The sequence below is a fragment of the Herpailurus yagouaroundi genome, unplaced genomic scaffold (genome assembly GCF_014898765.1).
Source record: "Herpailurus yagouaroundi ecotype Mexico unplaced genomic scaffold, PumYag 189, whole genome shotgun sequence".
NCBI classification, from domain to species: domain Eukaryota; kingdom Metazoa; phylum Chordata; class Mammalia; order Carnivora; family Felidae; genus Herpailurus; species Herpailurus yagouaroundi.
The window spans coordinates 16,355,630-16,372,698 of NW_024412420.1; the positions used below are offsets into that span (position 1 = coordinate 16,355,630).

The 17,069-nt window shown below is 57.0% G+C and overlaps 2 protein-coding genes across 3 annotated transcripts; both read left to right on the plus strand.

The window, feature by feature from the left end:
* Positions 1–6,703: 6,703 nt before the first annotated feature.
* On the plus strand, positions 6,704–13,401 carry NAGLU (N-acetyl-alpha-glucosaminidase). 2 transcript variants are annotated; one of them, XM_040497614.1, is made up of 6 exons: positions 6,706–7,144; positions 8,497–8,644; positions 9,363–9,509; positions 9,697–9,782; positions 10,759–11,015; positions 11,956–13,401. In XM_040497614.1, exons 1-6 carry the CDS (start codon positions 6,762–6,764, stop codon positions 13,164–13,166), a joined length of 2,232 nt encoding a protein of 743 aa, XP_040353548.1. In that variant the 5' UTR covers positions 6,706–6,761; the 3' UTR covers positions 13,167–13,401. The 2 variants fall into 2 exon arrangements, with proteins under 2 accessions (XP_040353549.1, XP_040353548.1); XM_040497615.1 differs by lacking the exon at positions 8,497–8,644 and having other exon boundaries at positions 6,704–7,144.
* A 314-nt stretch (positions 13,402–13,715) lies between these two features.
* HSD17B1 (hydroxysteroid 17-beta dehydrogenase 1) lies at positions 13,716–15,733 on the plus strand. The gene is made up of 6 exons (XM_040497622.1): positions 13,716–14,028; positions 14,136–14,303; positions 14,446–14,625; positions 14,731–14,824; positions 15,234–15,411; positions 15,500–15,733. The coding sequence occupies exons 1-6, from the start codon at positions 13,932–13,934 to the stop codon at positions 15,713–15,715; spliced, it is 933 nt and encodes a 310-aa protein (XP_040353556.1). The 5' UTR covers positions 13,716–13,931; the 3' UTR covers positions 15,716–15,733.
* The last annotated feature ends 1,336 nt before the right edge of the window (positions 15,734–17,069 follow it).

A 17,069-nucleotide genomic window follows, 5' to 3' on the forward strand; every position in this document is an offset into this window, starting at 1 on the left:
TTTTTTTTTTTTAATTTTTTTTCAACGTTTATTTATTTTTTTGGGGACAGAGAGAGACAGAGCATGAACGGGGGAGGTGCAGAGAGACAGGGAGACAGAATCGGAAACAGGCTCCAGGCTCCGAGCCATCAGCCCAGAGCCCGACGCGGGGCTCGAACTCACGGACCGCGAGATCGTGACCTGGCTGAAGTCGGACGCTTAACCGACTGCGCCACCCAGGCACCCCTGCAACAAGTGTTTGTACAACTGGGTATCCACGTGCAAAAGAACAACTTTGGCCTGGAGCCCTTGCACTGTGTATGTAGGTTAACTCAGAGTGGGTCATAGACCTAAACGTAAGGGTTAAAACTAAAATTCCTAGGGGAGATTAAAGGAAAATGTCTTCATGACCATAAGTTAGGCGATGATTTTTAGTAGACCCCGAAAGCAAACAGATAAAAAGAAGATACGGGCTTTGGTCTGACAAGCATTTGTGCTTTAAGGGACAGAACCCCGACAACCCTCACGCTGGGAGAAGCTGTAAGTCCTATCTAATAAGGGATGTGTATCTAGAATTACAATTCAGTCAAAAAGACAAGTACCTTCATTTAAAAGTTTTAAAAAAAAAAATAGGGGCCCCTGGCTGACTCAGTGGGAAGAGCATGCGACCCTTGATCTCGGAGTCATGAGTTCCAGCCGCACGTTGGGTGTAGAGATTACTTACAAATAAAATCTTAGGGGCGCCTGGGTGGCTTAGTTAAGCATCCAGCTCTTGATTTGGGTGATTTTGGCTCAGGTCATGATCTCGCAGATTCGAGAGTTTGTGCATCAGGCTCTGCGCTGACAGCGAGGAGCCTGCTTGGGATTCGCCCTCTCTCTCTGCGCCTCCCCCACTTGCGCTCGCTATCTCTCAACATAAATAAATTTAAAATAAAATCTTAAAAAATAAAAGGTAAAAAAATACTCCTTGATTTAAAAAATGAAAGGATTCGAAAAGGCATCTCTAGGAAGAAAAACACGAGTAAGCAATGAGCCCGGGGAATGACACTCGGCATCATTAGGGAACCACGGGTCAACCACAAGGGCATCTGCCACATCAAACCTGCCATGAAAGGCGGTAACAAGGAAGGGACAGTTACAAGTGCAAATGGTGCGGCTCCTTCGGAAAGCGGTCTGGCGGTTCCTCAAAATGTTAAACATAGAATTAACCTACGACCCAGCAACTCGGTTTCTACGTCTCCAGCCAAGAAAAATGGAAAAAAAAAAAAAGAATGTGCTCAAACTCGGGCACAAGTGTGCATCGTGGCACCGTTCATTCCTCCAAGATGGAAACAACCCAGATGTCCGTCAGCTGGTGAATGGACGAACAGAAAGTGGTGCGTCCATACAGAAGGTGCTCTTCCACAGTGAAAGGAACGGAGAACTGATACGGGCTGCAGCACGGATGAACCTCAAGAGTGTTATGCTGAGAAGCCAGACACAAGACCACATATTGGGTGATTTCGTTTGTGTGAAATGTCCAGAATGGGAAAGTCTGTAGAGACCAGACAGTGGATGGGCTGGCCTAGGACTGGCTCTGGATGGGGCTGGGGCAGGATCAAAATGGGAGTGACAGCTAAGGGGTGCAGGTTTTCTTGTGGGGAATGATAACAATGTAAAACTAGACAATAGCGATGGTTGCACAACTGTGAAGTTGCTTTAAAAAAAAAAAACTCATTGAGTTGCACGCTTTAAATTGGTAAACTTTCTGGTATATATCAATAAAATGGGGCAGGGGGCGGGAGACCTAGGGCTTCCCCAGGGAGAAATTCGTCCCTTGCCCAGGCGGAAAAGACCTGAGCTGGCAGGTCATTGGCTGAGCGGAACTGCTGGGGTCTCCTGGTCTTGCGCCGCCTCCAGCCCAGCCAGCTAAAGGTGGACTGACCAGGACCTGGGCCAGGGAGGGTGTGGGAAATCCCAGGAGCCCTCAGGTACTGGTGGGAAGCAGGATGGATCCATTGCTTCTGTTTTTAAGGGACATGCCCTGTATGCTGCTCCCCCTCTTGTGGAATCCCTGGACCCCAGACCTCTGCTGCGTGAGCCTGTGCTTTGTTCAGGGAATTCTCCTCATCATGAGGTCATGGAACAAGTGTGGGAGAGAGTGGCTATGGGCCAGCTTGGTGTTATAGCGCTAGGGGACAATGCCATCGCTGTTTTCAGGATCCTACTCCCCGTCCTGTCCTTCACTGGGACTGCGCCTCTTTCTGCCCCCAGGAACCCTGTGTGGAAGGGACATCGGAGCTCCACTCAGATTCTCAATGACCTACCTGCTCTCCCAGCTCCCCAGGCATGTCCTGGGTGTGGGCTGTCCCCTGGTGGCGAGATAAGGAAGGACCCATTTCCTCCTCACTCGGAAGGTAGGTGGGATCCTGCGGGCTGTGACAGCTAGGCAGAAAGGGATAAGTGACCCTGGAGGTATTCTGGGGTGCATAGGCAGAAGGTCAGGCTGGCTAAGAACAAAAGAGGAGACAGATGGAGAGTGGAGAGCCCAGCTCACTTGTTCCACGCACAGTAATTGAAAAATAAAATGTGTGGGGCGCCTGGGTGGCGCAGTCGGTTAAGCGTCAGACTTCAGCCAGGTCACGATCTCGCGGTCCCCGAGTTCGAGCCCCGCGTCAGGCTCTGGGCTGATGGCTCAGAGCCTGGAGCCTGTTTCCGATTCTGTGTCTCCCTCTCTCTCTGCCCCTCCCCCGTTCATGCTCTGTCTCTCTCTGTCCCAAAAATAAATAAACATTGAAAAAAAAAATTTTTTTTTTAAATTAAAAAAAAAAAAAAGAAAAAGAAAATGTGTCATGGGAAAATGATCAGACAGTACAAAAGGCCCTGTTACAAAAGTCCTCCTCCCACCCTGAGAGTCCCAGTGCCCCACCCACAGCAACCACTGTTTACATGACCTATTAAAATTTTATTTTGAGAGAAGGAGTACAAGTGCGGGGAGGGGCAGAGAGGGAGAATCCCAAGCAAGTTCCGCACTGTCAGTGCAGAGCCGATACAGGGCTCGAACCCACAAACTGTGAGATCATGACTTGAGCCGAGATCAAGAGTTGAATGCTTAACCGACTGAGCCACCCAGGCGCCCCTTTCGTTTTTTTTTAAAGCACAAATGGGAGCTTTCCGGGACACCCAGGGAGGGGTCCCTACGGGCATTGTTTTGCGCTCCTGTTGTAACTTAAAGGGAAATTTCACAACGTCCGGAGCCCTTTATGTCCCGCAAATGAAGGAGGAGGATGTCCTCAAATTTCTTGCAACAGGAGCCCGTTTAGGTGGCACCCACCCTGACTTCCGGTACATCTACAAAAGGAAAGGGGATGAATGGTATCTCCATCATAAATCCGAAGAGAACCTGGGAGAGAAACTTCCACTGGCAGCTCATGCCGTTGTTGCCATTGAAAACCCAGCTGGTGTCAGTGTCACATCGTCCAGTAGTCCTGACCAGCGAGCCGTGCTGAAGTGTGCAGCAGGGGCCACCCCTGTTGTTGGCCGCTTCGCTCTGGAACCTTCCCCGTCCAGATCCGGGAAGCCTCCCCAGAGCCACGTCATGCTTGGTCTCTACTTCTACAGAGATCGTGAAGACATGGAAAAGCAAGCGCAGGCCGCTGCTGAAAGGCTGTGACCAAGGAGGACTTTCGGGGTAAACGGACGGCTCCAGCTCCTGAGTTCACGGCTACTCCACCGGAAGTCGCAGACTGGTCTGCAGGCGTGCTGGTGCGCTCTGGGCCCACTCAGCAGTTCCCTGCCGAAGACTGGGGCGCCCAGCCACCACCGAAGACTGGTCTGCGGCTCCCACTGCTCAGGCCACTGAATGGATAGGAACAACCCACGGAGTGGTCTTGAGCTACTGTTCCACAAAGGCAAACAAAAAGAAATAAGGTTGACAGAAAATAAACAGTTGGGCTTGTTTGTTTGTTTTAATATCTGTTTTTGAGAGACAGGGATTGTGAGCACGGTTGGGCAGAAAGAGAGAGGGAGACACAGAATCCGAAGCAGGCTCCAGGCTCTGAGCTGTCAGCACAGAGCCCAATGTGGGGCTCGAACCCACAAACCATGAGATCCTGACCTGAGCCAAAGTCAGATGCTTAACCAACTGAGCCATCAAGCTGCCCTTCAGATTCTAAAAGTTGGGAAAAATAGGGGTGCCTGGGTGGCTCGGTCAGTTTAGCATCAGACTCTTGGTTTGGGTTGGGGTCTCACTGTGGGATCGAGCCCCATGTGGGGCTCTGCACTGGCCGTGTGGAGCCTGCTTGGGATTCTCTCTCTCTCCTCCCTCTGCCCCTTCCCCGCTCACACTTGCACACTTTCTCTCTCTCTCTCAAAATAAATAAATAAACATTAAAAAAAAAGTTGGGGTGCCTGGGTAGCTCAGTCGGTTAAGCATCCAACTTCAGCTCAGGTCGTAACCTGCCAGTTCCTGGGTTCAAGCCCGGTGTTAGGCTCTGAGCTGACAGCTCAGACCCTGGATCCTGCTTTGGATTCTGTGTCTCCATCTCTCTCTGCCCCTCCCCAACTTGCTCTCTCTCTCTCTCTCTCAAAAATAACGTAAACAAAATTTTTTTAAACAAAACAAAAATAAATGTTGACCGGGCACCTGGGTGGTTCAGTCAGTTAAGTGTCCAACTTCGGCTCAGATCATGATCTTGCAGTTCATGGGTTAGAGCCCTCACATTGGGCTCTCTGCTGTCAGCACAGAGCCCGTTTCAGATCCTCTGTCTGCCCGCCCCCCGCCCCTCCCTCGCTTGTGATCTCTTTCTCAAAAATAGACATTGAAAAAAAGTTTAAAAAATAACAATAAAGTAAAACACAAATGGGAGTTTGCTATACCCACTGTAATTAAACTATATATAGAACTATATATGTATAGTTTGTAGAACATCCTGAATCAACACCACACATTTTCCTCATCCTTTTTTTTTTTTTTTTTTCAAGCAAATGCTTGATATTTCATCCAGTCGATGTAGCGTAGTTTCTTCATCCAGCCCCCTACTGTCCTCAAAGAGTTCCCAGCCTGGTGGCGAAGATGAGCAATGAGACAGTGTGACATGTCCACTGTAATCAGTGAGGCTCCTGCCCAGCACCCATGAGCTCAGGCTTTGAATGTGGACGGTGTCCCTCATCTTTGGCCATTGCCAGCAACCCCCGCCAGACCCCACAGAGAGGTGGACCCAGACCCCACAGAGAGGCACGCTGAATCCTGATGATCTGCAGCCCAGCTCCCCCAACGCTTGTGTTCCCTAAGATCTAGAAATGCTGGAGGAGAGTCTGACAAGTCTTATCCAGAGCAAGGAATGTTTGGAGGGAGAATGGGGGGGGGGGTTCTGGAGAGGGGCCTGGGGGGCTATAGGCTAGGGCCCCATGAGGACACATCTCTCTGGGCTGGTTTTGGAGCTGCTCCCTAGGATAGGGTGAGAACCTCCTGACACCAGGAAGTGACTGGGAGCAGGGCTGCACCTCCTGCCGAGGCTGCTGGCTGAGCTGGGAACAAGGCAGGGGGACTGCAGCTTGTGCCTGTGCCCAGGCAGGTGGCAGAGGAAAGGGCAAGCTCCGTGGACTCCCACGTTCTCTTCTGGTCCAGACTCTGGATTCTCTCTCTGGGCTGGCAACTCTCCTCTGACCCCTCCCCTTTCTCTAAGCAGCTTCACTCCCGCCTGACAATCTGGAAAAACTTACATCTGCCTCCAAAAGGACCCAGAATCCTCTCAGAAAGTGTGGTCCTCCTAAAGGCCCCATCTCTACCTGCCACCACATAGCCCCGCCCAACCCCATCCTGCCCAGGCAGGCAGCCTGAAAAGTTGCATCATTTGGGAACAGTGGCAAGAACGCCAGCCTGGGAGTTAGGAGGTCTGGGTTCTAGTCCTGGACATGCTCTCCTACCGGTTACTGAGCTTGTCCGAGTCACATCCTTTCTCTGGCTTCAGTTTCCCAATATGTAAAATGAAGGTAACTCCTGACCTGTCCTGCTGCGGCTACCCTTTAAGGATCAAATGGAGAGCCCCTAACTCACCCACCAGGCCCTGCCCCACCACAGCCAGACCAGATTCACATGACCCACTTCTTCAACTTCCGAAATTTTTAGTTAGTTCCTCAAATCTGCCCAGCTTTCTTTACCCTTCCACAGTCTTCCTATTTACATGTTCTTTGCCCAGAATTCTCTCTTCTCTTTTCCTAGTCATTTCCAATTTAATTCATATTAAATATCACTTCCTTTTACAAGCTTTAGGCTTAATCGCTTCTCAGCCTTTTGGCTAAGATCAAGTGTGGAAGCGTTAGGTCGGGTACCTTTGTATTTCCTCACAGCCTCACAACTATAATTGAGATCTTTATTTATGTGAGTGTTTGGTTTCTAGGTCTCCCCCAGAGAAGGGTGGCAATGCCTGCTACAAAATAAAACCCCACATAAAAATAACTGTTGTGGACAGTTGCCTGGACGGAAGGACAGTGAATTGCATGCGAAAGCCCTTCAGATACAACGGCGTCTTGGCGCTCGTGAAGGGCAGCGGATCACATCCCGGGCTTTTGATGACAGTGGGATCACGCGCTCCCGCACCACGTGCGGTCGGTCAGAAGACACCCTCCCGGAGCTGGTCCGGGACCCGGAAGCGCGGTCTCTCCCGAGCTCCCTGGTGCACTAACTTCTGTGCCACGTGGCCTGAGGCCCGCAGCCGATTGGACGGCGGGTCGTCCCGCCCCTAGCCTTGAGTCCCAATGGATGCCCGGTGGGGCCGCAGCCAGCCTGAGACCGCCAGACCATGGGGGCCGCTGTGGCTGGGGTCCTGAGCTTCCTGCTCCTGGCCGCCGCGGGGGGCTCGGCCGGGGACGAGGCCCGGGAGGCGGCGGCCGTGCGGGCGCTGCTGGCCCGGCTGCTGGGGCCCGGGCGGGCGGCCGGCTTCTCGGTGTCGGTGGAGCGCGCCCTGGCGGCCGAGTCCGGCCTGGACACCTACCGCCTGAGCGGCGGCGGCGCCGGGGCGCGAGTGCGGGTGGTCGGCTCCACCGGCGTGGCCGCTGCCGCGGGGCTGCACCGCTACCTGCGCGACTTCTGCGGCTGCCACGTGGCCTGGTCGGGCTCTCAGCTGCGCCTGCCCGAGCCGCTGCCCGCCGTGCCCGAGGAGCTGACCGAGGCCACGCCCAACAGGTACGGGGCCCGCCCGCCCGCCGGGCTCCCCGCGGGGGGCCCCGCCCCCCCCCGCGGGTGCCGGCACCTGCCTCCCGTCCCGGGGCGCCGCCCCTCGCTGAGTCCCCGCCCCACCCCGCGCTCTCCTGGTCGCTACCGCAGCGACCGAGACTTAACGTAGCGCCGGCCTTAGGGTGGCACAGCTCTGGCTTCAGATCCCAGAGGCTCTGCCTCTCAAAGCCGTGTGTGTCCTTGAGCAAGTCACTTAGCCTCTCAGAGCCTCGGCTCATCTGAAAAGTGGAAGTAATGACCTCTACCGCGCAGTGTTGGTTGTGAGGATTTGCACGGTGACGGGGGTAGAATTTGTGGTGCATAATTAGTGACCAAAAAACGCTAGTCATTTCCCACCCCACCTTCTGTTGGAAGATGCACCACAGAGGAATGGTATCCACCCCCTCGCAGCCTCCGTTCTGGAGCTTGTCCCACCGCAGGGAGGTCGTGTGTTCACTCATCTGTCTCCCCTCTAGACTGTGGGGAGAGAGACCCGCCCCCCCCCCCCCCCCCCCCCCCATTCCAGGATAGGGACCGGTGTTGCCATAGAGCACTTAAACACGGTGCAGAAGGGGGCTCTAGAAGGGTCAGCTGTGCTCTCCCAGATACCTGCCTGGCTACAGGTCGGGGGCACGTAGGAAGCTCCCGTACTGATGCCCACAGTCCGAGGCCCCAAATTGGAGGGTCTCAGGACCCTGGCCAAGAAAGTTCTTGGCTTTTGGGGAGGAAGATTCAAGAGCGAGCCGTTTAGAGAAAGGGACAAAGACTTAGGAAGTCTAGAAGTAAGAAAGGTGCTACTTCACAAAGTAGGGATCTCTCCTCCCAGAGGAGGGGGACGACACACACCCCTTTGCTTCTAACGAAGGGATTTATAAGTTTTTTTTAATTAGCTATCCATATAGGGAGAGGCTTCTCACTTTGGCTTTAACCTTTACATTGGCTGGTTAGCTTTTCCATTGTTTCAGGGTTGTGATTGGGTTGTGGATTTACCCATAAGGAGCAGTTTTAAGAATGTCCAGCCTTTGTGGCTTTTACTGCCCGAGGGAGTGGGGTCTTGTGACTCTTTTTATGACCTGCTGACTTTTAGATTAAGGGTCAGCCTAAAACCAAAATGGCTTTACTTTGGTCACCTTGTCACCTGAGTCTCCTTTCCCTCCTGCCTCAGTACTGAGTCTCAACTCCACCTGGGGTGGGTCCTGGAGTGAAGCAGGAGAGGGGTTACATTTGGGACCCCTCCCCTCTGGGCTAGATCTGGGGTGGGGGGGTGGGGGACATCCCCGCTGCCCCCAGGGACATGCCGCGGCTCATGCCCCTGCCCGCAGGTACCGCTATTACCAGAATGTGTGCACGCACAGCTACTCCTTCGTGTGGTGGGACTGGGCCCGCTGGGAGAAGGAGCTGGACTGGATGGCACTGAATGGCATCAACCTGGCACTGGCCTGGAGCGGCCAGGAGGCCATCTGGCAGCAGGTGCGTGCCCACCACATCCTCCTTCCCCCTGTGTCCCTGCCTCCCCCACAGCACAGCGTCTGGTACCCAGACTAAAGGCTTCAGAAGTGTCTGTGGCGTGCACGGTGGCCCCAGCCCTCTGGAAACAGGCTTCTATTCTGAGCCAAAACACAGAGGAGCGCTCTTTATCCTTATTCGTGGCCCCAGTCACGCAAGAACGAATGACCCTCTTCCCCACAAGAGCCTCTGAACAGGACTCCTGGCTCCTGAGTTCCAGCCGCGTCCTTTCTGAGGTGCAAATCTGGCGGAGACCTGCTGCTGTCACACTCAGGAGCTCCTGTCCCCTTCGGGCTGTCCCCAGCCTGGGCGCTTCTGGGCCTGGGCCCTGAGGGCTCTGGCTGCACTGGGCCCCGTTTCGGCCCCTGTGGAGCTGGCCTCACCCACCCATCACTCTAGCCAGCCTCGTTCCATGAGGCCTTCTAAGGCCCCTTCCCCATTTTGGGGAGAGCCCCTTTGTGCCTCACCTCACCCTGGCGACAAGGCTGACAGATTAGTAAACTCACCTGTTCACAGGTCTGTTTCTCTTGGACTCTGGGCTCCTGCCAAGGGTCACATTTTGTCTTAGTAACTCCAGGGCTCAGCACAGAGAAGAGATGAATGTTTGTGAAATGAATGAGTCAATGAATGGAGACGAATGTATCTATGTGTACTCATGTGTGGGGATCGCCCTCCTCCTCAGGTGTACCTGGCCTTGGGCCTGACCCAGTCAGAGATCGATGAGTACTTCACTGGCCCTGCCTTCCTGGCCTGGGGGCGCATGGGCAACCTGCACACCTGGGGTGGCCCCCTGCCCCCCTCCTGGCACCTCAAACAGCTTTACCTACAGGTAAAAGGACGGAGAACGAAAGGGGGCAGAACTGGAAAGTGCTAGAGAGTCATGGGCCAAGGAGGGTGGTATTTGGCCAGCCTCAGGGCTCTTAACTGGGCCTTGAGGGGAACTCTGTGTGCCCTGGGGGAGTGAGGACCTACGCCCTCAGGGCCATGCCTACCAGCTCCCCCTCCATTGTCCCCAGCATCGGATCCTGGACCGGATGCGCTCCTTCGGCATGACCCCAGTGTTACCTGCATTTGCAGGACATGTCCCCAAGGCTATCACCAGGTAAGGTTCCTCCCCCCACCCCCTGCTCGGCTCAGAGAGGAAATTTCTTCTTCCCTGCAAGACGTAATTAAAATAAAAACTGAAGTTCTGGATGTAGGCGTGGGCTTGATTGCTGGCTCTGCTACCGACTAGCAACATGAACTTGGACTCAGATTACATGACTGCTCTGTGCCTCCGTTTCCTTACTTGTAAAGTATATGTGGCTCGGCACAGTCTTCGCAAGTGGCACCTCTTATTTAGTGACACTTGGGGTGCGCCAGTCTTCTCTGTCCTTTCTGCTTCTCTGTGCTACCGACTCTTCCCCTGCTGTGACCGGAAAATTCCTCAAGGTCCAGCTGAGACCTCCCCTCCTTCAGGTAGCTTTGCTGGGACCCCCAGCATTGGTTACCACCTCCTTCACGCCCATGACAACCTGGTTCCCACGACTGTCACAGGGCTCAGTGCATGCTGCTGGCCTTACTGGCCACCCCTTCACCTCCTGCCTGGGTGGCCAGATCCTCATTCATACAGTCAGAAGACATTTGTCAGACAAGGCTCAGTGCTGGGTCCTGGGGATGCAGCGACAAAGGCGCGCGCTGCGCTCTGCTCCTTCTGGGTGACAGGTTGACAGGGGAGACAGGGCAGGGATAAGGGCGGGAATACACATGGGCCCACTTCTCTGTCTGGGCCGCCTCTGCGGGGAAGCCAGGGCTCAGCACTGGGCCAGATCTTGAAAAGCTGAATGTTGCTTCTTTCAGCCCGTGGGAGGGGGAGAGACAGCAGAAGCTTTTCCAGATGAGGTGAAACTCAAAGGAATAACCAGCTAGATAAGCAGGGAGGGAGGAGGAAAGGACTCCGGCCACAAGGCACAGCATGTGCAAAGGCACAGAGGCAGGAGAAACTGGGATGGGTTCCAGGAACTGCAGAGAAGCTAGTGAGCTGGCCGCGGATGCCACATCAGCCTCCGGTAAATGTCTGCATTGCCCCCCGCCACTAGGGTGTTCCCTCAGGTCAATGTCACCCAGCTGGGCAGCTGGGGACACTTCAACTGCTCCTACTCCTGCTCCTTCCTCCTGGCTCCGGAAGATCCTCTTTTCCCTATTATTGGGAGCCTCTTCCTGCGGGAACTGACCAAAGAGTTTGGCACGGACCACATCTACGGGGCCGACACTTTCAACGAGATGCAGCCCCCCTCCTCGGAGCCCTCCTACCTTGCCTCAGCCACAGCCTCTGTCTACCAGGCCATGGTCACAGGTTCGGTGCCAGGGGGAGGTGGGAAGGGGAGGCGTGGCACAGCTCGGTGGGGTGGGAAAAGAGACTGGGAACAACACCGTCGCACTGACTCACATCACCTGATGGTCTACCAAGTACTTGTGCACACACACACCATCTCATTTAATCACACTGTGGTGGAGAGGTGAGCTCTGGAGCCAGACAGCCTGCTCCGGCCCTGGCGCTGCCACTTCCTCCCTGCCGGTGCCTCAGTTGCCTCGTCTGTAAAGTGAGGCTCCCTCGTAAGTAGAATGATGCCCGGCCCAGAGTAAAGTCACTAAGTGCTGGCCATTGAAAACGTTCTGTTTGGCCTCTGCCTCCGAGCTGAGGTAGGTAACACGGGCCAGAGGTTAGGGGATGTATTCAAAGCCGGTGGATGCTCCTCCTGGGGCACAGATGTGAACCCAGTGCTCCTTCCTGCCACTTACAGGGGTGGGGCAGAGAGGGGCCAGGTCGGGAATGGCCGGGGGGTAGGGGTGGGTGGGCTGTGTGTCAGCCAGGAAGGGAACCCGTTGGCTCCGGCTTCCTTGAGAGTGAGCGCCTGCTCCAAGCGTGATCCAGGACTGGCGGCATCAGCATCACCCCAGAGCCTGTCAGGTCTGCAGATTCTCCTGAATCAGAATGACTTGCGCTCGGGCCCAGGAATCCGTTTTAGCCAGCCTTCTGGGTAATTCTGATGCTTCATAAAGCTGGACAACACTGGCCTGGAGCTTCCAGCTGGGAGGAGGAGCTTTTAGATGGGAAGGCTGTGTGGGATGCTGTGCCCCGTGGGCTGGGGGTGACGGGAAGGAGTGTCCTGTGATAGAGTCATTTAACTTCTCTGGACCGGTTTCCTCATCTGTAGAATGGGGTGAATGTTCCCCTGCCCCGTCTCCTCTCATCAGCCCTCTTCTCTGTCTCTCCACCCCTGCCCCAACCACAGTGGACCCTGACGCCGTGTGGCTGCTCCAAGGTTGGCTTTTCCAGCACCAGCCCCAGTTCTGGGGGCCTGCCCAGGTGAGCGCCGTGCTGGGGGCCGTACCCCGTGGCCGCCTCTTGGTTCTGGACCTGTTTGCTGAGAGCCAGCCTGTGTACATCCGTACAGCCTCCTTCCAGGGCCAGCCCTTTATTTGGTGCATGCTGCATAACTTTGGGGGCAACCACGGTCTGTTCGGGGCCCTGGAGGCCGTGAACCGAGGTCCTGCTGCTGCCCGCCTCTTCCCCAATTCCACCATGGTAGGTACAGGCATGGCCCCGGAGGGTATTGGCCAGAACGAAGTGGTCTATGCCCTGATGGCGGAGCTGGGCTGGCGGAAGGACCCAGTGGCAGATTTGGAGGCCTGGGTGACTGGTTTTGCGGCCCGTCGCTATGGGGTCTCCCACGGAAATACGGAGGCCGCCTGGAGGCTACTTCTCAGGAGCGTCTACAACTGCTCTGGTGAGGCCTGCAGTGGGCACAATCGCAGCCCCCTGGTCAGGAGGCCGTCCCTGAAGATGACTACCACTGTCTGGTACAATCGATCAGATGTGTTTGAGGCCTGGCGGCTGCTGCTAACAACCACTCCCAGCCTGGCCACTAGCCCCACCTTCCGCTACGACCTGCTGGACGTCACTCGCCAGGCGGCCCAGGAGCTGGTCAGCTTGTACTATGGGGAGGCGAGGACGGCCTACCTGAACAAGGAGCTGGTTCCCCTGCTGAGGGCGGCGGGCATCCTGGTCTACGAGCTTCTGCCCTCACTGGACAAGGTGCTGGCTAGTGACAGCCGCTTCCTGCTGGGCAGTTGGCTGGAGCAGGCCCGGGCAGCGGCCGTCAGTGAGGCCGAGGCCCATTTCTATGAGCAGAACAGCCGCTACCAGCTGACCCTGTGGGGGCCCGAGGGCAATATCCTGGACTACTCGAACAAGCAGCTGGCGGGGCTGGTGGCTGACTACTATACCCCGCGCTGGCGGCTCTTCATGGAGATGCTGGTGGAGAGCCTGGTCCGAGGCGTTCCCTTCCAACAGCACCAGTTTGACCAGAATGCCTTCCAGCTGGAGCAGACCTTTGTCCTCAGCACACAAAGGTATCCTAGCCAGCCCCACGGTGACACTGTGGACCTGGCCAAAAAGCTCTTCCTCAGATATTACCCCCGGTTGGTGGCTGGCTCCTTGTGACCGATTAACCACCCCTTGGGCGGCGTTCTTCCCGAATTCCGGGCCTGGGCAGGTTCCCAGGGCCTGGAGCTAGACAAGCATCACAGGAGGGCCCCAGGCCTGGGCAGAGGAACTCAAGGCCCGCTGGGGGACCAAGCCTGGGAACTGCAGAGGGAGGTGAGCTGCTCTCCTCCCCCACTCCAAATTTGGGATCAAAGTACTGTTTTAATACGACTTAATAAACTGGTGAATCGCCTGGGCCTATCTGTCCAAACGTCACTACTGAGATGGCTGGGAGGACTCCCGGCTACAGCATGGACACTGGTGTGGATGCCATTTCCCTCTGCCCCCTTGCCTCAGCCTCCCTGTACATAATACTGACACCTGACCCTGGAACTGATAATGCCCTCCCCAAAATGTATACTTTCACACCCTCAGCAGCAAACTTTGGAACCTATCGTTGTCCCTATGGGACAGAGGCACACACAGGGGAAGGGTGCCCAGGGCACTCAGTGCCCACAGGCGAGCCCACATCTGCTTGCAAACTTTGCCCTCCCTCTGGCCAGTAGCTGAAGAAGGGGGTATGCCCAGGAGTGGCCTCAGCTCTGCTTTGACCAAGATAAAGGGTGGGGAGAGCAGGCCCCAGACTGGCGGGAGGGCTCAGCCTTGAGATTATGCTGGAGACACAACAAGGGGTGGGCATGCCCTAGGCGGGTCAGAGCAGGGGCTCTCGAGCTCAGAGACCCAAGCCTTGCATTCCCGGTGCCCCTCCGAGCTCCTCTCCCCATGGACCGCACTGTGGTGCTCATCACGGGCTGCTCCTCTGGCATCGGCCTGCACCTGGCTCTGCGTCTGGCATCCGACCCCTCCCAGAGATTCAAAGGTATATGAGGGGCTGGGACAGAGAGAAAGGAGCAGTCGCTAGCCCAAGGAGACCCAGGTAGGGGTAAGCAGGGAATTCAGATCCTTGTCTTCTCCCTGAACCTCCAGTGTATGCCACGCTGCGGGACCTGAGGGCACAGGGCCCGCTGCGGGAGGCGGCCCAGTCCCGAGGGTGCCCTCCTGGCTCCCTGGAGATGTTGCAGCTGGATGTGAGGGACGCAGATTCCGTGGCCGCTGCCCGGGCACGCGTGACCGAGGGCCGCGTGGACGTGCTGGGTGAGCCTCCCCGCAGCACGTATGCAGGAGCCTTCCCCACCCTATGTCCAAACCCAAATGTCCTGAGGCCCCGGGAGCACAAGGGGACCGGCTGGGTCTGAGGAAGGCGAGGCAGGTGGGGTTCGGCGTCTCTTCCCCGCAGTGTGTAATGCGGGCCGGGGCCTGCTCGGGCCGCTGGAGGTGCAGGAGGCTGGCGCCGTCGGGTCTGTGCTGGACGTGAACGTGGCAGGGACGGTGCGGACACTGCAGGCCTTCCTGCCGGACATGAAGCGCCGCCGCTCGGGACGCGTATTGGTGACGGGGAGCATGGGTGGCTTGATGGGTGCGTGGAATGGGGCAGGGCCAGCGGGAGGGGTGGGGCCTGGCGACAGTGCCAGGGGCTACAGTGGGCTCCGGGCGCCTCCAAAAGCTTCATCTCCCCTGGAAGGGCTGCCATTCAACGCCGTTTACTGCGCCAGCAAGTTTGCGATCGAAGGTCTATGCGAGAGTTTGGCGGTTATGCTGCCGCCCTTCGGGGTCCAGTGAGTCACCACCCCACCCCCAGAGCCCTCTGAACCCTAACTTTGGGAACCCCAGGACCCTGACCTGTTGGAGCCACTCTCACGCTGGTCCCTCTCCACTGCGGCTCACATTTGTTGTGTGCCAGGCGCAGTACTGGGCACTTGGCACTCGTTATCTCACTTCTGCCACCCAGCTGGGAAACGGAGGCCCAAAGAGGTTAGGTGACTGGCCCAAGGTCACACAGCCGAAGGGAGCCTGCCAGGTTAGAATTCTGACACACGGCTCCCTCACACTCCGGGGGGCCTTTCCCGCTGTAAGCCGCTTTTCAAACGCTCCCGAGGCCCACGCGCAGACCCCTTCCCGCCCGCCCCGCCCGCCTAGTCCGGCTGCTTACTGCGCCCCCGCCCACCCGCCGCTCAATGCCCGCAGCGTGAGCCTCATCGAGTGCGGCCCGGTGCGCACCGCCTTCCAGGAGAAGCTGGAGGGCGGCCCGGGCGGAGCGCTGGACGGCGCGGACGCCGAGACCCGCGACCTCTTCTCCCGCTACCAGCGCCATTTGGAGCGGATCTTCCACGAGGCGGCGCAGGACCCGGAGGAGGTGACCGAGGTAGGCGCCGGGCGCGGCCCTGGGAGCACGGACGGCGCGTGGGGGTTGGCGGCCAGCCCCGGCCAAGCGCCTCCTCCCGCCGCCCCAGGTCTTCCTCGCCGCGCTGCGCGCCCCGCGCCCCGCGCTGCGCTACTTCAGCACGGAGCGCTTCCTGCCCCTGGTGCGCATGCGTCTCACCGACCCCAGCGGCCGCAGCTACGTCGCCGCCATGCACCGCGCGGTGTTCGCCGACGAGCCCGCCGAGGAGTCCGCTGCCGACCTGGGCGGCCCCGGGCTCGACGCTCCTCCCGCCGCCCCGCAATAAAGGCTTGGCCCGCCGCTGTCTGCCGCGCCCTCCTTTGCGACCCCAGGGGTGCGCGGTTCTGGGGGCGGGGGGGGGGGGGGGCGGACGTGTGCGACAGGTGGCGCGTGCAGCGGGTGGGTGATCTGGAAAGACCGTGGCTAGCCCGGGTTATACCAACGCGGAAAGCGAGGCCCAGAAAGAGGAGGGAGCTAGCCCACCGAGGGGCAAGGTCGAGAGTGATTCCTGGATTCCCGCAGGGTGTCTGCAGCAAGAGTGAGGCGGACCTGGGAAGGAGGAGAGTCCGTTTGTGATTTGGCCCCCACTAGTCAGGAGACTTCAGGCAAGGGCCTTATCCTGAGTCTGTTCTCTTAACTGTAAAATGGGTATAAGACCTATGTCATGGGTTGTATGAAGGGTTGAGATAATTCCTGGAAGTGCTGGGAAGGAGGTTTTAATAGCAGGCACCGCTATTACCGCTACTCTTAGTGGTGTTACTATTATGTGTTCGTGTGCAGAAGCCCGATGTGTAGAGAAGAAACAGGCCAAGTGAGTTAAAAGGCTACAGCTCCACACATCCTCCTCCGTGTCCCCTGCCCTAGACAGAACTCAGCTGGCGGGATCACCACCAGCCCAGAAGCTGCCACTCACCAGGAGGTTCAGCTAAGGATCCAGGGCAGGCTGGCCTGCCCAGTGGGCTATCCTCCTTCCTGAAGCCAGGGGCAGAAGCCAGAGAAAGGGCTTGCAGGGTTGTGGGGTCAATTTCCTGCTAACTTCCTGAGAAGTAGTGTGCTGAAGAAGGGGTGAACAGGGAGGGTACTAGATGAGGAGGGTGCGGGTAGAGGACAGGGGTAGGGGTGCCTAAGAGATGGGGGAGAGGGAGGGAAATGACTGCTTGGAATGGGCAGGGCCATGGCTACAGAGATCTTGGGAAGCCAGAATAGAGGGGAAACTGCTGGGGGGTTGTTTGGAACCTGGGGGGAGGGGAAGGAGGTGCAGCATCTGGACCTGCCACTACCTCCGGGTAGCCATCCACTCTGGGCGTTGGACTGCTGGCTACTCCTGGGACAGGGGGCCTCAGCCAGCTCATCCCTGCTGTCTCCCTGCCCTGATGGCCCATATGGTTCTGCTGTCCCTTCAGGATCCAGAAAGGCCACCGGAAGGGGAGAGGGCCAAGATGGCATGAATCTCGGAGACCTCTCAGAGCCCAGCTCTTGTCCCCCAGTCTGTTCCTTTGCACCCCAGTGTGTGTGTGTGTGTGTGTGTGTGTGTGTGTGTGTGTATGCATACACTCACAAGGTCGCACCCTGGGGTGGGGATGCAATGATGAGAAAGGCAAAGTGTGACCCCTCCATGAATTTACATTCCAAATGTTTTT

Excerpts from the sequence above, each read along its gene's own strand:
- NAGLU (XM_040497614.1), top strand. The coding sequence starts at position 6,762 with ATGGGGGCCGCTGTGGCTGGGGTCCTGAGCTTCCTGCTCCTGGCCGCC. Across the intron at positions 7,145-8,496 it reads ACCGAGGCCACGCCCAACAG|GTACCGCTATTACCAGAATG; the intron begins GTACGGGGCCCG and ends CCCTGCCCGCAG. Across the intron at positions 9,510-9,696 it reads TCAAACAGCTTTACCTACAG|CATCGGATCCTGGACCGGAT; the intron begins GTAAAAGGACGG and ends CATTGTCCCCAG.
- HSD17B1 (XM_040497622.1), top strand. The coding sequence starts at position 13,932 with ATGGACCGCACTGTGGTGCTCATCACGGGCTGCTCCTCTGGCATCGGC. Across the intron at positions 14,304-14,445 it reads GGGCCGCGTGGACGTGCTGG|TGTGTAATGCGGGCCGGGGC; the intron begins GTGAGCCTCCCC and ends TCTTCCCCGCAG. Across the intron at positions 15,412-15,499 it reads ACCCGGAGGAGGTGACCGAG|GTCTTCCTCGCCGCGCTGCG; the intron begins GTAGGCGCCGGG and ends CCGCCGCCCCAG.